Below are 16665 nucleotides of genomic sequence, written 5' to 3'. Positions count from 1 at the left end.
ATAATTGTGATAATCTGACTACCACACAAGACATGCTCAAAATCGACTACTTGACGTGACAAGTTTGGAATTGGTAGATTTATGCTCTTCAGGATACACGATTCTTGCAAGGTATACTTTTATGTGAAAGTTCAGATGTGAATCCCAAGGAATGCAGATCTATGATTTTCAAATTTGTCACGTCAGATAGTCCACTGAATATGCCACGTGGGATAGTCAGATTATCACGATTCAATTCAATATGTGAGTGTGAGTATAGGCCCCGGTGAAAATGGGCGCCCTTAACAAGTGCCCTTCAAGTTCGTTTTGTCTATACTCTACCGTGCCCCTTCTCTCTCTTACACACACAAATGGCGCTGTTCCTCCCCTCACACCCATCACTGCTCTCCCGAAACCCTAACCTTTCTCTCTCTCCTCTCTACTCGATTCGATCCCCAAACCTTTCTCTCTCCTTCTCCACAATCTCCAAGAACCCTAATTTCCCGTCATTTCGTCTCCATTCTTCAATTTCTGATGAAGAACGTGACTCATCATCCAATCCAATTCCAATCAGTAAACCCTCAACATCCGAAGATACCAATGAAAATTCCCCCTCAAACATCGTTGATGAATGGGGGGAGAAAGCTGAACCAGAAGAGGAATCTTCGTATACGAAGTTTTCGGATGCCGATCCTCCAAAAGACGAAGACGAATGGGGAGGAGGAGGAGGTGATGATGGGAGTTATAAGGATTATAGTAAGAACGGAAGTGCAGCAATGGCGTACGATGAGCTTGGAGACTTGAAACGGAGTTTGGTGGATAGCTTTTATGGAACTGAATTAGGGTTTAGAGCGTCTCCTGAAGTTAGGGCAGAGGTCTTGGAATTAGTTAATCAGCTTGAATCGTTGAATCCTACTCCTGCACCAACGGAGGCGACTTCACTTCTTGAAGGAAAATGGGTTTTATTGTAAGTTAATTGAGTTCTTTTGGAAGTTGCTTTACTTAATTATTAGTTAATGTTTGTGAATTTGAAGCTAATTTATAGTTTCTTCTTGGTTGGAGACTGTTCTTAGGGTACATTTAGCTGATTTATTAACATGAAAGTGAATATAAATTCTCCCCAAATGTGTTGTGTCATACGATTCTCAAAATGAGACATGTAGTGGAGAAATTGTGAATGTATCGATATTTTATACCATGGTGGCTAATGTGGGGATGTGCCTTTGGAGTGTTATGTGATCAATGTGGTGTCCAAATTAAGTGTGTGTTTGGTAACACTTCTGAAATCTGAAAGGAGGTGGTCCACCTTTAAAATTCAGACTTCAGAAGCTCTATTGCCATTTGTTTCAATTCAGATTTCAGAATTGAGAACCAAAATTCGATGAAACTTCTGAATTCTTTTTTATTCCTAAAATACCCTCCTCAAAACACTGATTTCTATCACTTATCCCTTCTTTATACAAACTTTAAAATCCTTATTTTTAACTTTTTTACCTCTCATTTCTCTTCTACCTCTCCTTCCTCTACAACAGTGCTATCAAGGTCTCTCCCCTTTCTCTAGTTACTTGTTCGAAAACCCTATATTTTTCACTTTGAAATTAACACAATAAGATCTCTCTTTATCTTTGATCTACCATTTTCATCTATTAATGGACATCTCTTTTTCTTCTAACATCATATGTTTCATATATGTAATTTTCGGTTAACAATTTATTAGAATTACAAAAGGGTAAAATTGTCAAAATGATCATTATGTTTTAAAATTCTATTTGTAACTGGAAACTTTTAAAAATGACAAACAAACAACTTTTCTAGAATCAGATTTCAGAAAATAGAAACTGGACTTCAGACTCAGACTTCAAAAGAGTTACCAAACATACCCTAAGTAAAGGTACAATTTTAGAAGATATTCTTTATGGAGTAGAATGTTGGAAAATCAATAAACAAGTGTTCATAGATGATAAAAATAGGTAGAAGACAAAAATAAAGAAATAATAATAAAAGAGTCACGATCCAATTCGGTATCCCGTTCCTATACATATTACATGGAAATGATGTCTACGTGGTACATTTAGATTGTTGAAAAAACAGATTGGGCTGCGTGCACAGCTTGATTAGGAGCCCAAGGTGTTTTAAACACCAATCCAAACGTTCCACATAGACACCGTTCCTATTTTATAGGAATAGGACACTACCCATATAGAATCCTACCATGGTCCCATTACCAAGTAGGAAAACCCAGGGCAAAAGTATCATCCAATGACACTTAGTGGTTATATAACAAGGTTACTCCATTTCTTAGCTATTTGTAGTTATTGTAAGGAGGTAGAGAAGATTTGGGATTAATTTAGGTGTTATGTGCAGGTTTTGTTATTACATGATCTTAATTTGAATGTAATAATATGTTTTTTAATCTTATTTTATTAATGAGACCTATGAAAAGTGATTTAGTATGTAGTATTTGCCTCAAGGGGGTAAAAAAAATTCATATGTTGCTTAGTAAAGCTTCAAATCTTATTTATGGGCATTCTAGTCATTCTAATAGAATCTGGCAACTCGAAGTTATTTTCACTAAATGATAAGCACAACTTCGGCACCCCAAACAACACCTTTTTAGCATGGTTACTAAGCGATAGTTTGCTCAAATGTGCTTGTCAATTCCTGTTTTTTATACTCCCAACCGAACATCAACCAACAACAATACCAGGGCCCTAGTTTTATTGTTTTGAAATAGGGATTCCTCTGTATTGGGGGAAAGAACTTCCTCTGTTAGGGTTCGTTTTGCAATTTTCCCTATTTAGAAAGGTGATGTAAAAAAAACTTGTGCATGCACACACTTTTTGGCACCTTTTGACTAAGGCATCTATGCCTTATGGGATGTGATGTATTTTTTTTTCTTTTTTTTTTTTGTTCCTTTGTTTTTAATAAAAGTCCTTAGTAGATCTTTCTTTGGCCCGGATCTGTACCCTTACCCAATTTGCAACTACATCAATCTCTGACCTGTCATCTGTGAAGAGAATCATGTCATCAACATCCCAATTTGTATCCTTTTTTTATCATACCCAACTCACAACCTTATCAACCATTGTACTTAGAGCTTCAATCACATAGTGAATAAAATTGGAAACAAGGGTCACCTTATCTAAGATCTATGGAGCTTCTTAAGAAATCAACTAGAAAACTATTTACTAAGACAAAGTAAGATGCACTCGATACACCAAAAACACACTCCCATTTCTCCAAAGTCCATTTTACCCAACATGGTTCCAAAAATACCAACTGGTGTGATTGTCTCCGTTTCTCCATGTCTATTTTACATAAGATTCTTGGATCACCTTGATGAAGTATACAATTGATACGTTCATTAGTTATAAAAACTCCATTTAGGATTTGTGGCCCTCTTATAAAGGTTCCTTGACAAGGAGAAATCAGCAAGCCTAACACTGGCTTCATTCTGATGGGGAGAACTTTGGTAATAATTGTTTATATGTTTCCTTTTCTCATGAGACTAATGGGAATATGATTTGAGACTATTATCTCCCGTGGATCTTAGGAATAAGTGTCAAGAATGTGCAATTGATTCTCCAAAAGCAGGAGTGGACTTTGAAGGTTTCATACTATTGTTTTGATGAGGTTAGATACGAAGTTAGTGTTATTAGGGCGTGTGCCTGAGGCACGTCTCAAGGTGAGATGCAGCAGTACCGCCTTATTGTAGGTAAGGCAGGGCAGGTTTTTCAAGGCGAAGGGAGGCGCACACCTAAGATGTGCCTCAGGCAAGGCACGTGAGGCATGCGCCTCGCATACCAAGCAAAATGTGATTTTTTTTGTAACTCTCTTTTAATTGACTGATGTAACCTATTAAGTTACATCTTGTTGTACCATATATATATTTCTTTCTCTTTGTTTTTTATTTATTTATTTATAGATTTGAGATTTTACAATTAACTTTACATTCAATAAATAAATAAATAAAGAGTCTGAGAGAAAAAAAAAAAAAATCCTAGCTTTCAAGTTTCTTCTATACTAGCTCAACTGGTGGTGGAACAAGATTTGTTCAGCTAATCGCAAATTTTTGGGATAAGGTTTTGTTTGATGATGGTGCATAGAAAGTTCTCTCATCCAAACTTAAGGTGGTGTTGGGATCTCTCTCTTCCCAAAGTGCATTTGTAAAAGGTACCGGGAGATTCTGGATGTGGTTTTTGTTGCCTACGAATGTGTGGAATCCAAGTTAAGGATAAGAAAACCATGGTTAAATGTGTCTTGTGCATTTAGAAAAAGCATATGATTTTGTGAGTTAGGGCTTCTAGATTATATGCCAAGAAGCATCATTTTGGGTTCAAGTAAAAGACATGGATCAACCAGTGAATTTTTTTTATTTTTATAAGTATAATTTTATTAGAGGAAAAAGAATGTACAAGAGTCGGTCGAGATGATCAATCCAAAGGCAAAACAAAGAACCTAATCCTTACACACAAGGAATCCTATCTAAAAATGAAGTCCTCGAAAAAACCCCTCTAAACTCATTACAAAGCTTACACCAATAGAATAGCAACCGAAGAACATCTAACACAATCTCTCTCTTTGAAGTGGCTGCATCTTTCTTTAAAAATTCTTCTATTCCTTTCAAGCCACAACCCCCATCAAGTCGCGAAGGGAATCCTCCATAAAATTATCTTCCTCTCACGGAACAAAGAGAGTTCCCTACTCTGGAATAGAGCCATCACCGACCTAGGAGGCACCAAATGGACCTTGAAGAGAGAAAAGAAGTGAGACCAGATAAAAAAGAGAGCTCACAATGAAAAAGAATGTGATCCACTGACTCCGCACTGGCTAAGCAAAGAGAGCAATAATTTGGAGTCACAAAGTCCCTATGGATAAGGAGGTCTAAAGTTTGGAAGTCTACCAAGAGCTGCTAGCCACTCAAAGAAACGCACTTTCAAAGGAACCAACGATCCTCAAATAAATGGGAATGCATCTTGGTTCTTCAAAAGCTCTAGAGGTTGTAGGTAAGGGTATGCTCTATCACCCTTCTCCTTTATATTGGTGATAGACGCTCTTGGTAGAATGACATAAAAAGGCAATCGAAGGTGGTCTGAAACTGTTAATAGAAGTGTTCCTAGTGGGAAGGTAAGGCTTGCATATATCTCACTTGCAATTTACGGATGAGAGTATATCTTCCAAGGAGTTGATTGAGGAGGCTAGAATGCATTTTGTATTTGGTGTTCAGATTGTCATAATTTTGTATTTGATAGCTTGGAATTTAGGTTTTAAAGTTGGAGTTGTCCCTACTAAGTATTTGGTCCTCCTTTAGGTGCCTCTCATAGGTCAAAGGCTCCTTGGGATCCAGTTGCCGCATGTTTTAATAGAAGACTTGCTTCTTTGGAGAAGAATTTTGTTTTGAACGGAGGACAGTGCATTGATTCAAAATCGTCTCCCAATGTACTCTCTTTCCTTATCCGTTACAGTCAACAACAGATTGGATAAGTTGATTACAAGGTTCCTTGGGAGGGATAAGGAAGTGAGCTTGGTGGAATGGAATTCTATTTTACACTGAAGGAGGGAAGTTTGGTCTCACACTTCAGAATTCTAACAAAGCATTACATGGTAAGTGGATGTGGAGATTTGGTGAAGAACCAGGGGAGCTGTAGAGTCTCGCCTAAAAGAAATCCTTATCTAAAACTAAGAAGAGCATGGAGTGGGAGAACATGAGTGCAAAGTTAAAAAATATGGTTGTTATTGAAGGTGCCACCTCAGTGAGTTGGGAAAGTCTACGTGTGTTAATACCTCAGACCTGGAATCAAAACCCCTCCCCTCAAACCATCAGATAATAATAATGTGGTTGTTGTTGGTCATTTGCTGCACCTGTTCATCTCTCCTAGTTTCTCATTCCAAAATAGCAAAACCTTCTCTTGTACAATTAATTCTTGTCAGTATATTTAAAGAATAAAACTGGAGTTAGTTAAACAAACTTTGCCTTGAGAAAAATAACTGTGATCTCAGTTATGCTAATGAATTTTAGTGTCAACTTGACATGATAATCGATGTTAATGACAAATGCATGTATTTGAGACTCCTATGGATACTTTATTCAATTCTGTTAGGTAGAGTAGATGAGAAAAATTAAGTAATTATTGCAAATAGTTTGGACAATTTTATTCTTTTTCTTTATCAAATATGTAGAATTTAAAGAAGAATCCAGAGATCAGGAGAGATGCCAACATTTTCAAGCTCTTTCTTCACTCTCATCCGTTATGTTTTTGTCTCCTCTATAGGGAGGCCACCAAGTTGTTCAAATCTAATGAAGAAATTAGAGATTTCAGAATCGACACTCCATAGATGACAAATTCAAAGGGACTAACACCAATAGTAGATTTGGGTACAAGGATAAGATCATGGTTGAGAGAATGGAAGTAGAAAGAGATGGGAGAATTGAAGAAGATGGTTGATGAGTTGCAGATTCAAATAATAGATGACCCTTGATTATTAATACGGTATGGTAAGAGTGGTCAATAAAATTATATTACGCTTGGTTCTCTATTTGGGGAGCAAGGTTGGGAGAAGGGTCATCTCCCAAACTGTCAGAAGTAGGTTTCATAGTGTGAGGTGCACCCCTAGTTGGAGGTCCCCATTATAAAGTTCTAAAAACCAACCCTCTCCGATGATCATCACCATGGGATCCTTCCGTTCTATTAGATGTCAGAACAAAATATGGTGAATTGTCCAGGGTAATCTCGAAGACAGGATTGTTGATCTTCCATCGAACTTTTGTGTGCTATTTCATTTATTTAATATTATTTAAATTGTCCATGGTCCTGAATTTTCCTTTTTGATTCATCTCAGATACACAGCATTTTCTGAGCTCTTGCCTCTTCTAGCAGCTGGGGCGACGCCATTGTTGAAGGTTAAATGCATATGCCAAAACATTGATACCAGAAGCCTCACCATTGAGAACTCTACCACTCTTTCCAGCCCTTTCGCCACATTTTCTTTCAGTGCATCTGCTACTTTTGAAGTTCGAAGTCCTTCAAGGGTTCAGGTACCATCAGTACTAACATGTTCATTAATACAATTATGTTGTTTTGTTTTTTTTTTTTTCACAAACCGATTTTTGACCAAAGGTAGCCCTAACAGACTATTATAAGTTATAACTGAATGATCAAAATTATGTTCTTTCAAAGATACAGCCTGGGTTGGGGTTTTACCTAGGATACCCCCCCTCCCCCCGTGGGTGAAACTCACCCAAGATTAATGGGTGCCGACTCTGCTGTGCTTTTTGGCCTCCTATGGTCCATGGTCAATTGGTTGGGAATGAAAAATTTCAGTATCTCTAATGTTTTCTTTACTATTATTATGAGAGAATGCGGTGTAAGAAGTGGTTCAACACCAAATTTTGGATCCCACAAATGCCCCCACTTTACATTTAAAATTAATATATAATCAGGGTCATTTTAGTTAAAAAAAACCAAGAAAAATTCCAGCAGACTTCTTAAGAGTCAATGTTGGTTAGTTTTCAAAATTACAAAAATGTCCTTTTTTTTACTTTGTAATATTTAAAAATCCTTCAATCAAAATGTTTTATATTAGAGATCAAGTCTTTTTGATAAAATTACAAAAATGTTTTTTTTTTTTTTTTTTTACTTTGCCATATTCAAAAACCCTTCAATCAATGTTTTATTTTAGAGATAAGCCCTTTTGATACATGTAGCTTTGCACATGCCACCTTCGAGTTTTTCTATAATGATCTTTGCTGGAATACTTGGGATGCTTAATAAACCTCATTCGATTTTAATATGTTCAGGTCCAATTCAAGGAAGGAACTCTCAACCCACCAGAGATATCTTCGACCCTTTCTCTTCCTGAAAATGTAGATATTTTCGGGCAGAAAATCAGTTTGTCGCCAGTGCAGAGAACTCTCAACCCTCTACAGGAAGCCGTGGCAAACATTTCACGTGCTCTTTCGGGTCAGCCACCTCTCAAGGTTCCCATTCCAGGGGAGAGGAGTAGCTCCTGGCTTCTAATAACTTACCTCGATGATGATCTTCGGATCTCAAGGGGTGATGGTGGCTTGTTTGTTCTTGCTAAAGAAGGAAGCCCTCTACTAGATCAGTAGTCTTGAATTTTATGTATCCTTAGAATATACTTGAGGTCTTATAGATTTTTCATAAGCTGGTTTATGTTGTAAGCCTCAGGAGGGCATCATCCGGGTGTCCTCTGTACAGCCCAGAAGATTTTCAATTTGAATCTTGAGGGGCATTTCAATCATATGGAACTATAGATGCTGATACATCGTCAGGTTGGTGGCTATACTAAAGTAAATATCTGCCATTTTTCAAATCCCAAAACAATGAATTTGTGCCGACTTGATGTGTTTAAATAGTTGTAGATCTCAGTACTAATTTTCTAATGTGGGTGGAAAGACGTGGGCTTCGATCCAATTTTCGCCTGGTCCACATCTGATTGATGCTGTCTATATAGCTTTGGATTAGAGCTGAAATCGGATCTGTTCTGATCCCATAATTTAGGGTTTTGATTAAGAATTGTGTTCCAATAATCAATCCAAACTCCTATTTGATCTGATAAAATCCGAGGAAATGCATAAGTAATATTATATATTTTATTTAGATACATTACATTTTTTGTATTTAATTTATTAAATCAGATTAAATATGTTCTGGATCCAATTCCAATCTTCAAGAATTGAATTTGGATCAATCTATTGGGGTACGATAAGGAATCACCCTATAAATATGAATTGGCTCTATTTCCCATAAATTTCCCATCAACCCCTATCTAAATTTAATCAAATGAAATAAAATTTTATAAATTCCTGATGTGGCATGTACTAGAATCATAGATTTTTTTTCTTGGGATACACAAATGCACATCATCATAAATATGTGCAGTTTGTATCTCGAAAAAAATTATGATTCTATCATATATCACATCAGGAATGTATGTCAGAGGGGGGGGGGGGGTGTGAGTTTATGATTATTCTTAAACCATATATGTATGTCAGAGGGGGAGGGGTGTGTGTGTGTGTGTGTGTGTGTGAGTTTATCATTATTCTTAAACCATACAGAGTCCACAACACAATCATGGTCATCATTTACTCAATTCTTAGACCTGTCTTCTTCCATGGAGTCGAAGTGTTTTAGAATTTATTCTCACTACACAAGGACATATCCATTTGATCTTCACCTAGATTTTTTTTTTTCTTTTTTCAAAGTTGATAGAATTTTATCCTTTAGAATCTTAAAGCATGGGATCATATTTTTAAATGTCACAAGGTGAGCCCAAAGACCCTTATACTTGCTAACTTAGTAAGGTTAGGCTGACTCTTCTTTAAAAGGGGTGAACTGTAGCAAAGCTAATTGATTATATTTGAAAGTGTTGAACAAGTGAGAGGCTTAGAACAAGTCAATGGGCCATCCTAATACTAGAGTTGATAATGGAATCAAGGAAAAGATGACTCTAAGAGCAATGGTTTTAAGAATTATTGGTGGAGAGAGATTTGACACTTACATTGTTATTAATGGCGTCAATGGAACGGATTCAACTCGGATTGATACTAAATTCATACTAATCCGACAACAACTTTATTATGCTTCAATTCGATTAGGATAAAATTGGATTTATCATTTTGAGTTTCGAAACTGATGTGATATGAATATATATCATTTTGAATTAAATATACTTTCTCACATATCATCGATCCAAGTTCTGATATTGTTGGATTGAGAAATAATTAATCAAAAACTGATCTAATGGGGATCCTTATTAGTGCACAAACGTAAAAGTTGGGCTCAAACTTTTCCAACCTAATAAATTTAGGCTGGACTAGTTCCTAGCGATATCCAGCCAATTTAGTACCGGGTTCAAGCTCAACCAAACCCGGACCTTCCCGACCCGGCCCGAGTCTGGAATAAAGTCAACAAATTGAATTGCAAATAACGCATCTCCAAGTCGCTGACTTCTTTTGAAAGATAGATAAAGTCGATAACTTTATCCGACGGTAATAGTAATTATTCCAATTTATGACGTGTCAAGGGTTGGTGTGCGCATTACGCACAGCGTTTAATATTATTTTAATTTCCAACTTGTTTTTGTATAAACGAGGAAATCAAGATATTTTTTTGTTTCTTGAAAATAAAAAACTTTTAACTCTTATATTAATAACGGTCCTCATATTCCAATGTTTCCAGCGAAGCCCACCATTTATTTACGGATAAGTGAAATTAAATGTCACAATAAAGGGTAAACATGGAAAAATAGAACAAAACTTTGCAATTAAAACTCAGAGCTCCAAAGCCTAAACACTCCCTCTCTCTCTCTCTCATTCACGAAGGGCGAAGCATGCAAAGACAGTCTCTCGGCGGCTCGCCTGGTTCAAAGGTCCAAATCAATGGCGGACCAAAAGATGAGAATCTCGATGAGGTAGAAAAGAAGAGAAAAGATGGAGGAATTGTGGAAGACGAAGAGGAAACCAAAGAAGAGAAGCTCTACAATCGATCGATTTCTCGAGCTGAGAAATCGATTCATCTTATACCGATCATCATAATCTTTTGTTTACTCGTTCTTTATCTCTGTTCTTATGATCCATCTCAAAAAGGTAATTAAAATCAATGGCGTTGATCGATTTGATTGCTTATTTTACTGTTTTTTCTGGCTTTTCTTACTCTCCTGTGATTTTTTTTTTCCAGATTTGCTTCATTTTGATGGTTTGAGACGGCCTTCTAATAAAATAGGTAAAATGCAGGTCTTGATAATGACATTTTTTTTGTGCAATTTGGGAATTTTTTAGGTTTCTTTCCTTATTTCTTCCTCAAGTTTTTTTTTTTTTTTTTTCCATTTTTTAGATTCTACTGAAAATAACTATTTAGAAAGAATTTTAGAGATCGAGAAGAGCGATGTTTTGGCGATTCGAAGTCATCGAAGCTTACAGGAAACCAAAAAAGAAGGGAACAGATCTCGTTTTCACAGGAAAATCGGCGATTTCTAAATCGCATTATACTTTATTTTTCACCTTCTCTCACGTACGCTCCTCTCTCTGGTTTCGCACGTGTGCGTCCCTGCGTCATAGAACTGGCTCGTGTATAATAATGAACGACTATCCTAAGAGTTACCGACACGTGTTTTGTTGGACTGCACACGTGTATTGTTGCAGATTTGCACATAAATAAATAAATAAAATATTTCATTTTATTTATTTTTTATTTTTTACTTTTAAGAGAACAGATTTCATCCGTTTCAAGAGAATCTGGCTAACGTGCGCGTTGTTCCAGCTGGGAACTGTACAGTTTCCATTTTCCAGCTGGAAGTAAAAGGATATGATGGTGGTAATGGTACAGCCTGGCGCACTGTAGTAACAACGGTGCAAGCTATGTTTGGATTCTATCTGCTTTTCGTTTGGCGTAAAAAAATCGGATAATTCAGCCCTTTAATTATTCTTAATTATTTCGTGTGAGTGGGTCTTCTCTCTGAATTAATTATTTTTAATATTTCACGTTAAGTGGACTATTCCTTTGTTCTTTTCTTTCTTTAACATAAGAATTTATGTGAAATCCGTTGGGTCCAATACGTCATAGAACTCTAATTTGCTTTATTGGCTTTAGTTGCATTATTTTAATGGTGACTGAAGTTAATACATTTGATAATTTTTCATAATTAATTCTTCCCCCGTTGATTTTGATTATATTTATGATGAGTATGCATAGTTAATCAGATTAAAATTTATATATGCACCCTCTTCGGCACCCAACAATTTGCCCAACATGTTTTATCCTACATGGGTTAGAAGTTTTGGAATAGATTGATTTTTGGTGAGGATGATCTCTATGGTGAGAAGATCATCTTCACCAAAAATTAGCCAATTCCAAAATTTCTAATCCCATCACAAATGGTTTACAAAAAATGGATGGTCCACGATTTTTCAATTTATAAATATGGGATTAGAAGTTTTGGAATGGGCTGATTTTTGGTGAGGATGATCTCCTCACCATAGAGATCATCCTCACCAAAAATCAGTCCTCACCATAGAGATCATCATCACCAAAAATCAGTCCATTCTAAAATTTTTAACCCATATAGGACAAAATATATTGGGCAAAATATTCGGTACTGAACATGTCCATACATATATATAAGGGTATATCAAATTTGGGTCCTGTTATTGTGTGCGCCAAGTGTGTAAATTATTATTATTTTTTATTCATCAATATAGAAAGTATCGATTGGCATCCCCGCATTTGCTTATTGCATCCCAATTTAAAAGAAAAATCACATTAAATGACTCTGATGGAGGGATTTATTTTTAAATAGTTCTTAAGGTCTGTGTAGTAACTTGATAAAACATTTAGTAAATTTTTATTTATTAATGATCTCTCATTATTATCGAACTCACCACTTTTTTATTTATGGTTTAGTTCATCACTTTTTATTATTGTCAAATTCAACGCTAGTGTTGAGTTCACAATTTTTACTATCGATCTCACACTCTGACGCTTTTTTATTTATTGTCAAGTTCACCACTTTTTAAATAAAAAGTGGTGAAGTCAACATTGATAACCCACCCATTTTCAATTTTTGAGTTTTTTCGACTAAAATACATGGAAAGATTGACCCAAAAAAAAACTTGAGATAATGCCATATTAGATGATTTCAACCTAAATGAATTATTCTTAATCAATTTTCATATAAAAACTATGAAAAAATTAAACTTTCTTACATATATCTTCAAAATGTTTGAAAATGACTTCTTTTACCTTCTTAAATCCTTTTTGACATAATGGAATTTTCAAATCTTAATTGAGATTACAAAAATCTAATTTTTTAGATGAAAACGATGAGTTTGAACGGTTAGGCATTCAATCATAAGAAATGTGGGAGATGAGGTCCAGGGACTCTACTAAATAAACTATTAAGAAATCGTTGAAGAAAAAGTCCCTCTGTCTGGATTTTTTAAGTAATTTCCCCCCCCAAAACAAAATGAATATTGATGACAATAGTGATTCTTTCAATTTAAATGGACTCAATGCAGTTTAGGATTGAAGAGTCGTGTTGGAGTGACCTCAAGATTAGACCTCATATCACACGTCTTGACGTGAAAGTGTATGGCAATCGTAGATGCTTCTATGGTTCCTATCTACTTTCACGTCAAGGTATGTGATGTGAGTTTCAATCTTGAGGTCATTGAAGCATTATTCTATTCAAATACTACTTGTAGTGAGGTGTCTGATTTAATATTCTTCAAAATTGTTTTTTAGCGAACTTTGACACATGTCAAGATATTTTGTGGTTGTCACCATTATTCTTATCGCAAAAGATTTCACATCACTTTTTTTATTTTATGCCAGGGCCTGTGGCTCACCCTTTAATTAAAATCAGTTATGGGTAACCATTCACTTGTCCTCTTTATTTTTAATTGGAGTATAATAAGTAAAAGTTGGGATGCCAATAGTAATTCTCTTTTAAAATAGCAAGTAAATAAAATAATTGATAAAGTGTTTAGGTAATGATATCATAGATCCTCGGTTCAATTATTATTCTTATTTTATTTTTTATTTTTATGACGTCTTTCAATTCAATTGCTGATCTCAGTAAAAAGAGGCTTAGCAATCCAATACGTATATTAAAATAATTTAAAATAAAGAGTAACAATCAACAATGTTCTCTAATAATTTTCTCCTACATAATAGAGTCATATTTAGAAAATAAAAGTTTAAATAAAAATAATATTGTAAAATAGAGTACATTAGAAATAGCGTTTTAATCTTGACGTCAAAATGCGATAGAGATGGAAGTGATTAGGCTGTCCCTTTTCGACATATTTTCTTTCTTCTTTCTATTAGCTTCCACGAAAATCTTTTCTAACATCATTTTTACCTCCAAATTAAGCTCAGTAATAAATTTCGAAGGGTTTCATAATGTCACATAAAATTTATGGAATTTTCTCCTAAATACCCTAAATTCAAGTTCTCTCTCAAATATTACTTAATAAAGCTAGAATACTATATGACTTCATCTTTACAAACAGATCATCATACATGAGATTGAGGAAAAAACTTAAATTTTCTAGGAAATCAAGTATACACTTGAGATCAAAATTTAACAACAATTAAAAGGACCAAATATTTAAAAAGATATTTATCGGACAAACCTATCTGTTGCAATTTTATTAGAAAAACCCTCTTATTTTATCAAGTTTGTTACTTGAACAAACCTTACTTTATAAATTAGGCTACCATAAGTAATTTAATAAGATTTGAAATTTTACAAAGGGTCATTAGATCATATGGATTTTCAAATTAGTTATTCAACATTAAAACCTTATGGATTTCATACATAAAAAAAACTCAGTTTCAACATAAAAAATTAAAAATTAAAAAAAAAAAAAAAGACTGACTAGTGAACTCCCAAAATTTAAAATTAAAATTATTTTTAAATTAAAATTTCTTAGAATTTTGTCTCTTATAACCTTATGACATAAGATCCTGTTTTTGGATGACACAAATTCATACTGGTAGAATCTTCTTTAAAGTATGTTAAAGTTACAAATTAATCCCTTAAATTTGAATTTTATGATGTGGATCTCACTCTAGGCAACCAACTTGACAAAGTAAGATTTTGTGGATTAGATAAAGTGAGGTTTGGTGGATTACAAATTTCATAAAGTAAGGTTCTCTTAGAATTGTTAAAATTTTAAGACAGTTTGAGATATAAAATGCAACAATTAGGTCTGTCTGGTAAATTTTTCATATTTAAAATTAAATATTAATTTGATTTTAATACCACGTGGCACACAATAAGTTTACTAAAGATTAGGACAACTATTAATTTATTTTTTTCTGATGTGGTCACAATTTTTTGATTTCTAAAGTCCATGAAAAGTCCTTTTCGATCATTAGAGGTGAAATTTGGATATTTTGAAAAATATCTATCCTCTAATTAAATTTCTTTTAATAATAATAAAAATCGATGATCGCCATATCATTGCATGTGGTTGGCTTCATTTTAAAATGGCCCCCACTACGTGTCAACAGCAGACAAACTTCTCATCAAAGTTTCTTTGAAAAAGGACTTTGCAGAACTGGCATGATTGTCGACAGTCGACAGTCGACACATACGGCACAATTTTCCACGTGGCGTTCTTGGGCCCATTAATTGATCATTGTTGAGCCCATCCTTGTAGATCAAATACTAAAATATATCTTTAATGATGATTTCCAACCCTGGAATTGGAGCAGTTATTTGTCTTGTTATTTCTTATATCATATCTTGTTGGGCCCACGTGGCGTTTGTCTGCGACTGTAGAATCGGATTCTTGTTAATAATTCATTTTTTAGAATCTAATGTTACGTATGATTTGGATTATAAAAGAGATTCTCCTATATTAAGATTTAAAAATCAATTAGTCAAGTTAGCAAACTCATAAAAAACTCAATTTCCTTTATTTGATGTTGACAGCCCAAATTTAGAATTCGAGTTTTAGTGGATTTTGAATTGCAAAAGTCCAATAAAAATTTTGATCAAACATTCGTTAATTAGAAAATACGTTATATATGCTTTATACGTGTTTATATTTTCAGTATCAAATATTCGAAAATAAATAATTCAATATACTTCAGGAGGGAGTCAACCTACATAGTAATGTAATTATCATAATCCAATAATATTCTCGTTAAAAAGTTATCAATTATGTGAGTTATGATTCTAGAGGTTAGAATACATGGATACATATAACAAAATTTAGAATCCAAAAATTAATTAATTCTTCGTCCACTTAGGTAGTTGAGCAAATAATTATGATGATTTAACTATCTAAAAATCCTATAAAAGATTTATAATATTTTAGTTTTATTCTTAATCGTATAATTCCTTGAAAAGATTTGAACAATTAGAAATATCTAAACTTAATTAAAAAAAAATTACAACTTAGATCTCAACCAACCATAAAAAAAATCAAGGCATAATTAACTATAATAATAATAATAAAAATCCAACAAAATATATGAACATCCCTTGAGCTTGAATGAATGAGAGAGAAAGAGAGAAAAAATATTTGTTCTTGATGTTAAGAGAAAGAAAAATATAAAAGGAGAACTAATAAAAAAATTCTAACAAGTTGCATAAATTGATTCAATCTCAGTTATTCTCTACAAAGTTATAGAGATTGATTGAATTTCAGACCTACTTCTTTGTTGTTTTTAACCCTAATTTTTTTAACGATGAAGAGATTGAGAAGTCCAACCAATGGAGGAGATTGAAGCTTCATTACTAACTTAGGTAAATGTCTTCTTTCTTTTTGGTCGAATATTACAAACTTTTCGCAAATAAAATGAAAGGTTGCGAACAAGAATCCCAACTTAAAAATCCATATCAAACGACCATTACAAATACTATTTGAGATTGTTTTTATTTATTTTTACTATTTCCATGCTTCCAACCCCCCAAAAAAAAATCTTTTAATATAAAATTACTATTTCATAATTCACATCACAATCATTTTTCATAATAAAAAATAAATAAAAGTGGATAAATGCAAAAAATGACTTAACCATCTAAGGATGTGCCAAGTGGTCTTGAGTTCCATCCCACTTAAGAGGCAACCCTCATATATTTATCCTAAAATTGGCATGTGGCATGCTGGGAGAGAATTACACGTGCCCCAAGGATTAGTCGGATATTCTG

The 16665-nt window shown here is 34.2% G+C and overlaps 1 protein-coding gene across 1 annotated transcript; it reads left to right on the top strand.

Annotated features, from left to right (window-relative positions):
• The first annotated feature begins 275 nt into the window (after positions 1 to 275).
• Positions 276 to 8336, top strand: LOC147408311 (Plastid-lipid associated protein PAP / fibrillin family protein). The gene is made up of 3 exons (XM_086437258.1): positions 276 to 946; positions 6820 to 7015; positions 7778 to 8336. The coding sequence occupies exons 1-3, from the start codon at positions 351 to 353 to the stop codon at positions 8087 to 8089; spliced, it is 1104 nt and encodes a 367-aa protein (XP_086293384.1). The 5' UTR covers positions 276 to 350; the 3' UTR covers positions 8090 to 8336.
• Positions 8337 to 16665: the final 8329 nt, after the last annotated feature.

This window comes from Akebia trifoliata, chromosome 3 (assembly GCF_017979445.1).
Source record: "Akebia trifoliata isolate Shusen 1 chromosome 3, ASM1797944v1, whole genome shotgun sequence".
Lineage (NCBI taxonomy): Eukaryota > Viridiplantae > Streptophyta > Magnoliopsida > Ranunculales > Lardizabalaceae > Akebia > Akebia trifoliata.
This window is presented reverse-complemented; position numbering and strand designations above follow the sequence as displayed.